Genomic DNA, 9,060 nt, shown 5'->3' on the forward strand with positions numbered 1-9,060 from the left:
CACACACACACACACACACACACACACACACACACACACACACACACACACACACACACACACACACACACACACACACACACACACACACACACACACACACACACACACACACACACACACACACACACACACAGAGAGAGAGAGAGAGAATGCACTCAACTTGACTTTTGTCATCTTTCATAAACTGAGCTCTGTGGCTGCCAGATTAGTAGACGGCAGAGCACTTTCAAAATATTGTGGAGTTATGTTACATCATTTGTGGTAAAACATAAAATATAATCATACCTTATTCATGGGATTACATGGAAAGTCTACATTCCCAACAAAAAGCCTAGCATATCTTGTCTGAAGCAGACACACAGGAATAACCATAATCGTTTTGCAACACTCTGTCAAACCTGTTTTCATTAACATTCACAGCCTAAACAGTTCTCCTTAAGCACATCATTTACATACACCCAGTAAAATCCTGAGTGTTCGTTTATCCATTTGTAACTCTGAGAGTGCAGTCTCAGAGTCCAATTAGCACTGAGGATGTTACTGTGCAATGCATCTCTAAAACAGTGGTTCTCAACCTGTGGGTCGGGACCCCCAAGGGGGTCCCCACATGATTTTTAGGGGGTGCCCAGTTGATGGTGATGTGACAATTTAAGGACTTTTAAGACCTTTTTAGGGACCTTTTTACCCCCCCCCCCCAAAAAAAAAGACCACTACTGCATCAAAAGTAATCAAAGAAACATTGGCCAAATTGTCAATTAATAAAAGCAAGAGGCAAAAATGTGCCTCTTGCTTATAGCTCTGTGAGTTTGCAGCTATTTTCACAATATCTATCTGTGGAAAGAAGTCAAACAAAATGGAATCCCCAGATGAGTCCCCAGTTCAAATATGATTATTTTGGGGGGGGTCACGGCCTGAAAAGGTTGAGAACCACTGCTCTAAACGACAAAGAAAATCACATCCAAGCCTCTTACCTCGCTGAACAAGAGCACAGCCCCTCGTGCAGAAGAAAGCTGCATTCAAAAAAGCCACAACTTATTTCCACAACAGGTCTCCCTTTTCCCTCAGCAGCCCTGCAGTGAGCATTGAGCAAAGTAAACTGCCGTTCAGCTGAAACATACCTCGTCTTTTCATGGCTATTATAGGCCAGTGATAAAAATCATACCGCAATACATAGGACACAAAGACAGCCTTATAACAAAGGCAGTGATTCAATCTGCCCTCTTATCTCCATCCTGGCCTGTTTCTATCTAGCATTCAATATGGTTGAAGGACCTGCTTGGTTGGGAGGTCAGGTGAGATCTCTTTTTCCCCTCATGGACAACAAGCAGACTTATGTGTGATAGATTAACTTCCCCCTTTAAATTAGGAACATGGAGCAGTGATATTATAACAAAAGAGCTTCTTTCTTTTTTTACATGGACCTTTACAGTTATTGGCCTGCGTTATCAAACGAGAACAGAGGCTTTTGTCTCAGTCCAACAGGATAGGGTTCTCGGGTGTGACTATAGTTGGAGTCAGGAAGCGAGATAATTTTGCTTATATTCAAATTCACTTCTGCACCGGACTTCACCCGGCCTGCATACAGTGTTGCCAGATCTTGCGAGAAAAACCAGCCCAAAAGAAGCGACTGGGTCACACTTTTTAAACCTAGACGTCAGCTATTTCAAAACAGCAGATCTACAAGTTCACAACGCGTCGCGATGAGCTTGTAGATCTGCTGTTTTCAAATAAATATTTTGAACAATTAAGTGCATATTTTTTAAACATGATTCTAACACAAATCTTGTACAAGGTTTCCCTGGAACCAAATGTTTTCAGATGGGGGTCCACGGACAAATACTGTTAATTTGAGGGTCCTTGACATGAAAATGTTTGAGAACCACTGGTTTCAACCAAAATACTTTACAGAAAAACAAGACCAAAGACCATATAATAAGCAGACATGGCAACACTGCCTGCCTATGGAGAGAAAAGGCAGACAGAATAGAGGACAGTCCGAAAGATGTGTAGTGTATGTGCACGCACGTGTACACACACACACACACACACGCACGCATGCACGCACGCACGCGCGCGCACGCACGCACGCGCACGCACGCACGCACACACACACACACACACACACACACACACACACACACACACACACACACACACACACACACACACACACACACACCCTACAGGGAGAGGGGAGAAGCTGTGTTTTTTTCTTCACTGTAGTAATCGCCTGCCACTTACTATTTAGACATTTAGCAACAAAAACATATGTTCCCCCTATGTACAAACTTGATCCTGCTCCATAGAAATAATTTGATTAAAAGTATAATGATATAAAATGTTTTTTTTAAAGAAAGAAAGTAAGAAAGTAGCCTAAGTAAGAAAGAAAGAAAGAGAGAAATGAAGAAAGAAAGAAAAATGTGCTCATATCCACTTGTTTTTCCACCGTTCAGCGCTAATTAGTTGACATGCATGAAAGGGAGGATCATTCTGTGTTGCTACTTGGCAATGAACTGGCTGTGTGTGTGTGTGTGTGTGTGTGTGTGTGTGTGTGTGTGTGTGTGTGTGTGTGTGTGTGTGTGTGTGTGTGTGTGTGTGTGTGCGCGCGCGTGCGCACGCAGTAGCCTACACTCCGCGAAAAGAGTTGGGATGTGTTATGAAAAATAATAGGCTATAGCCTAAAATTACAATGGTTAAATTTAGTTTATATAACTCTGTAAATTTCTCTTTAAAAGACCGAGCAAATACAAATAGAGGAATATACTGCTAGTAGCCTAAAGTTAATAGATGCACTAATGCAGCATATTAACCCTTTTTGCTTTAATTCCAAATTTTACATTAGGCTACACATTTCATTTTCATTATTTAGCCTAAATGATGTGGAAACATAATAACCTCCACTATTAGCCTATGCATGAATATTTATATTCGAAATATTGCTCTAATTCTCGTAATTTGATGTATTAATTTATTTTTAAATAGAATTTCAGTTTTCATTTCAGTACAAAAACGAAAAGGTTATAATCGTTTTCGATTTAAAATCAACAGATATTCAAAGCCATATTTGTTGGATAAGATGTTAATTTTGTATTGATCCTCTGCCATTTATCTGCCTTTCAAAAGCAACATATTTGTTTTAGAAATAAAAGTGTGTCAGATCCTTCCTTTCGGCTTTATTTAGTGATAATTATATTTAGATGTTGCATTGGACCGAAATTAGTAAATGTTTTAATACATTTACTTGGCTATTATTTTAAATGTTGCAATCCTAGGGGTAACCGGAAGACTCGCCCCAAAATACGCTCACCCCCGTTTTTTACGGACTGCTCGCCTCCAGCGGTCCTTGTATTCTTGTATTTGTTTTATTACTGAGGATTCGGTTAGAAATAAGTTTAGTATTAGGCATAGTTTTACTGAGGTTAAGTTTAGTAATAAGGTTAGATTTTGGCACCGTTTTACTGAGGTTACGTTTAGTAATAAGGTTAGGTTTAGGCATAGTTTACTGAGGTTATATTTAGGAATAAGGTTAGGTTTAGGCATAATTTTACTCAGCTTACGTTTAGGAATAAGGTTAGGTTTAGGCCTAGTTGACTTTACTGAGGTTACGTTTAGGAATACCAGGTGAATACCGCTGGATTTGCCCCGGGGTGACTGTGTTTTGGGGCGAGTGTTTTGGTATTCATCCTAGGCTATACATCTCAGTTCACCACTTTTCAGCGTTCAAGTTTACAACAGAGACTACATTTACATTACAATGTACATTTCAACATACCCGTGCAACATGTAGAACTGTAATAAAAACAGAAATGTGTCACCACTGAAAAAAACACACTTTATACAGCCCATAAAAGCTTCCACCAATGGGGAGCAGGTGGTGATTTGATCCAGCCAATCCCGTGCGGAGGGTGGAGTGAGACTTAAACGCCACAGTAAAGTTGTTCTATCGCTCAGCTTCTGGACTCACATTGCGGACCTTCTACTTCTACAACTGTACCAACCCGTGACATTATAGCAAAACAAGACCGAATAAAAACAAACACAAGCAAAAGGAAAACAGCGGGCGGACATTTGCTGCAAGTGTACAGGAATTTATTTACCATGGTTCCCCGTGCGTAAAAGGCGCGTCGCCAGATTACAGGCTATAACTTCACACTTGAATTATCGGACGCACTTTTTTATTTATTTATAAAATATATTTTTTTTTGAGGAAAAGAAAAGGTTTATTATTTTGTTTGGATTTCCATCCCAAAGAAGCCGATCAAATCATGTTAAAAATGACGGAGGAGCATGACAAGTCTTTCATCAGCGACCCGCCGTGCAGTCCCTCGGGCACCAACAGCTCCATGTCTCAGGATGACTCCGACTCGGACGCTCCGTCCTCGCCGACGGGCTCCGACGGCCCTGGATCTCTGCTCGCTGGCCTGGGCAAGAAGCTGGAGGATGGCGAGGAGGACGACGGACGCTTCCCGGCCTGCATACGGGACGCGGTCTCTCAGGTCCTCAAGGGATACGACTGGTCCCTGGTGCCCATGCCCGTCCGAGGGAACGGAGCTCTGAAGAGCAAACCCCACGTCAAGAGACCCATGAACGCGTTCATGGTCTGGGCGCAGGCGGCGCGCAGGAAGCTCGCCGATCAGTATCCTCACCTGCACAACGCTGAGCTGAGCAAGACGCTGGGCAAACTGTGGCGGTAAGTCAGTTTTGGTGCATACGAAAACTTATGTTGGTATATATCAGTGCCAGTGGTTCTCAAACTTTGTCATGTCAAGGACTCCCCAAAATGATAATGTATTTATTTGGCCGCGGAGCCCTCCCATCTCAAAATATTTTGTTCCAGGGACCAGAAGCAAAGATTTGAGTTACAAATGTTATTGAAAGATTTGCACAAATGTTCAAGATTTTTCAAAAATAGCAGATCTACAAGCTCATAGTGCAGCACTTGTGCCGTGCTATGAGCTTGTATATCTGCTGTTTTTGAATAGCCAAAGTATGAAATAATGGTTATAGCTAAAAATCTAAAATGACACAGATGCGTTCCGGGATTGAATGGATTTATATCATAATGTAAAATAAATTGTTATGGTGGTCCCTGACACTATTTTTGGTCTAGAGGGAGTGTAGTGATTTGTTACCAACAATATGACTTAATCCCTGTTTGAACAGGCCTATATAACAGTTTATTGAATTGTGCAACTTTCTAAATCATTTTGAATATAACAAATGAAAGTGAAATCTATGGGACAAATAAATGGGGGATAAAATACTAATTGATTGTTAAAAGTAAGACTAAAATGAACTTGTGCTAAAGCGTGTATAAAATAATCATTATTTTTTTCGGCTGTAGCTTGCTCTCAGATAATGAAAAGAGGCCATTCGTAGAAGAGGCAGAGAGGCTTCGGGTTCAACACAAGAAAGACCATCCAGACTACAAGTACCAGCCACGGAGAAGGAAGAATGTTAAACCTGGCCAGAGCGAAACAGACTCAGGAGCCGACCTGTCTCATCAGATGTACAAAGCTGAACCAGGGCTGGGAGGACTTGCAGGAATGGCTGATGGACACCACCATCCTGAACATGCAGGTGAGCTGAGGAACCTGGACTATAATTCAACAAATAAATACACTACCATAGATGCATGTGCTAATGAAATGTAAGTTGTTTCAGCTTAGTATTGCAAGCTGACGAAATATAACTAGAATTTAAATGCATGATCAAATGTTGTACATGTATACATGCTCTATATTAATTATACGTTGTTTTAGTGTTACCATTATATTAGATGGTAGTATTATTGCTTGTGTTACGCATTTGTATTGCATTAAGACTCAGTCCTGTGCTCGATGCTTTTCACAGGCCAACCCCACGGTCCCCCTACACCCCCCACCACCCCTAAAACGGACCTGCACCACGGGGTGAAGCAGGACTTGAAGCACGAGGGCCGCCGCCTCATGGAGAACGGCAGGCAGAACATCGACTTCAGCAACGTGGACATCTCTGAGCTCAGCACCGACGTCATCAGCAACATGGAGGCCTTTGACGTGCACGAGTTTGACCAGTACCTCCCGCTCAACGGCCACGGCGCCCCCTCCGCCCTGTCCTCGGACCACGGTCACGGGCAGAACCCGGCGGCCGGCGGCGCCTACTCCTCCTACGGCCACCCCACCGGCTCGGCTTGGAGCCGCAAGAACGCCATGGCCTCCTCCTCCCCTTCGGCCGGCGAGGTGGGCCCACACCGGCCCCACATCAAGACGGAGCAGCTAAGTCCCAGCCACTACAGCGAGCACTCCCACGGGTCTCCCTCCCATGACTATGGCTCCTACAGCGGCCAGGCCTGCGTCACCTCCGCCACGTCAGCCGCCTCGGCCGCGGCCTCCTTCTCCAGCTCCCAGTGTGACTATACTGACCTCCAGAGCTCCAACTATTACAACCCCTACTCCGGTTACCCCTCCAGCCTCTACCAGTACCCCTACTTTCACTCCTCCAGGAGGCCCTACGGTAGTCCCATCCTCAACAGTCTGTCTATGGGCCCTGCCCACAGCCCCACTGCCTCCAGTTGGGACCAGCCGGTCTACACCACTCTGTCCAGACCGTAGGGGGGCCAGAGGTGGACGGTCGCCGCACGAGGCCGCACAGAGCGCTGAGACTCATTCAGATTGATGCACTACTAATGAAGGAAGCGAGGAGGAGGAGAGCGGTAGGGGGTAGTAGCCTACCTGTGGCCGTTTAAACAGGAAACAAAATGAGAAGAAAAAAAAAAGTGCCTGCTGATTTTATACAAAGTTATATCCATTTGCCTGATGATAAAAAAAAAACAACAACAACATTCTTGTATAGACTTTTTACACAGAGATGAGGTTGTGTTGCTGGCGAGAAAACTCCTCCATGAGGACATATTGCCAACGCCTACCACTTGTACATCCCCCTCGTTCCAGTTTAGGACTGCACGTGTGTGCGCACGCCTAAGGCAAAGCAAAGGCCTGCCACTGAGTTGTGTAGGAGAGAAACTGTTTGGCCCAACTCTGTTGTGAAGCAGATGGAAGAGCAGATTCATTGGATAATGTGCCCAGGACCAATTAAGTGATTTTGCAGTTAAGATTTCCAGTGAGGGCCAGAACTATCTCACAGAATATTCAGCCATTTCCATTTACATCAGTGAACCAGTCTTAACCCAATGACTCATTTGAATCTGTCATTTTGACTTAGAAGTCTTATCTGTATTTATGTTCATTACATTTTGTTTTATTTTATTTGTGTTCCTAAGTAGTTATACACATGTAATGTGGGTGTGGTTATTTACATTATTGTTTTGTCATTAATTAAAATCAGTGAATCGAGTGCAGTACAGTGCAAGTACAGTACATTTAATATCATTCCATTGAAGACCAATAATCAATAATATCTCCATTCCGAGTTGCAAGCAAACAGAGCAGGGACCAACAGAACAGGACACAACAGGTGTCTGAAAGCTATGCTTGGCAAATTGCGATTAGTCATGATCTAGGGTTAAAGGAAATGGAGTAAGATAACACCATACTCACTGAGTGACATGTCAGCTGGACCTACTGTATGCACGGATGCAGACAGGATGACACGGATGTGTGTGTGTGTGTGTGTGTGTGTGTGTGTGTGTGTGTGTGTGTGTGTGTGTGTGTGTGTGTGTGTGTGTGTGTGTGTGTGTGTGTGTGTGTGTGCGTGCGCGCGCGTGTGTGTGTGTGTGTGTGTGTGTGCGTGTGCGTGTGTGTGTGTGTGTGTGCAGTATGTGTCAGAGAGACAGAAAAGTGTACGTTTATTATGTGTGCCTTTTCCCTGTGCAAGACACATATAAGCATGACGTACCACAGTGTCCACGGATAAAACAAATGGGCTTCAGGTCATCAGTTCGTATTTTATCATGTTAAAGCATTAGAATAAAATAAGAGTGAGGAAAGGAGGGTGTGCTTTACCATGTTTATCTCCTCAAATTTCAAGTGCCAACTTACTGCTGTTGTGCGAAAACGTATGTGTGCCTTCTAATGCTTACTTTAAATATTTCCATATGAAATTTAATTATTAACAAACTTCATGCAGCATACAATCAATAATTCACACCACAGACTCAGACTGATAACTCTGTCTTTATCGTATTATTGATTTGATATCATTCCGTAGAGTCTGGTTTCCGTTTTTCCGTGTGATGATTTGAGATACTGTACATGAACGGTACGGAGCATCACGATCGACATTTTGTTCGCAGAGCAGTGTTTTTGTATATTATTATGGTGTATCGTTGATGACAAACGCTGTGAAATTTATTGTTGTACTTTTAACTAGAGATTCATTCACACATGCACAGCTAACCCATTTGCTGGCCTTTTTTGTGGATAAAATAAAACATACTTTCTTGACTTTATTGTGATCTGTTTTGTTTATTTCCACATCATGGATGGATTTGAGTGCTTTAGTACTTATTTCTTGGAGAATACATACTAACAGTGGGTTAGCAAGAACACAGATTAAAGCCCAACCGTGCCTGTGGCTCAGTAGGTAGAGATGCCGCCTGGGAAGGTCCCCGGTTCGATCCTTGGCTCCTCCAGGCTTTGTGGCAAGGTGTCCCTGAGCAAGAGACTGGACCCCTAACGGTTCCCTTATATTATATCACATGGGCAGCATACTGCTGGGTCATGCAGAAAAGTAATATCCCCTCAGGGATCACTACAAGTACCTCTTTTTCCTTTACTTCATTGTACAAAGATCCTCAGTTGAATATCAGTTATTTTTAAGTATAAATCAGCCATAAGAATTTCAATTTGAAGGGACGAGAATTAGCACTTTGAAATGTTTATATGTAAGCCATACCACTCCAAAGTACCAGCTGTTGTCTTAGCTTCCGTCTTGTTGTCACATCTGTAGTGTAGGCTGCAGCTGTCACCTAGGGACCTGTACAAAACTATTATTCGCTCTCTATCCCTCTACAGATGCAAATCTGTGTATAATGACAGTAATTACAGTCATTCGTTAACACCAAATTCAATTGTAGGCATGTCAACCCAGGTGGACGTGTGACACATTGAGCATTAT

General features: G+C 43.1%; 1 protein-coding gene across 1 annotated transcript; it reads left to right on the forward strand.

Annotated features, from left to right (window-relative positions):
* Nucleotides 1–3,983: 3,983 nt before the first annotated feature.
* Nucleotides 3,984–8,398, forward strand: sox8a (SRY-box transcription factor 8a). The gene is given in 4 exon segments (XM_084071886.1): nucleotides 3,984–4,693; nucleotides 5,348–5,583; nucleotides 5,857–6,556; nucleotides 6,558–8,398. Coding segments are annotated over 4 exon segments (1,464 nt in total). The 5' UTR covers nucleotides 3,984–4,268; the 3' UTR covers nucleotides 6,661–8,398.
* Nucleotides 8,399–9,060: the final 662 nt, after the last annotated feature.

The sequence above is a fragment of the Gymnoscopelus microlampas genome (assembly GCF_963454915.1).
Source record: "Gymnoscopelus microlampas genome assembly, chromosome: 11".
Lineage (NCBI taxonomy): Eukaryota > Metazoa > Chordata > Actinopteri > Myctophiformes > Myctophidae > Gymnoscopelus > Gymnoscopelus microlampas.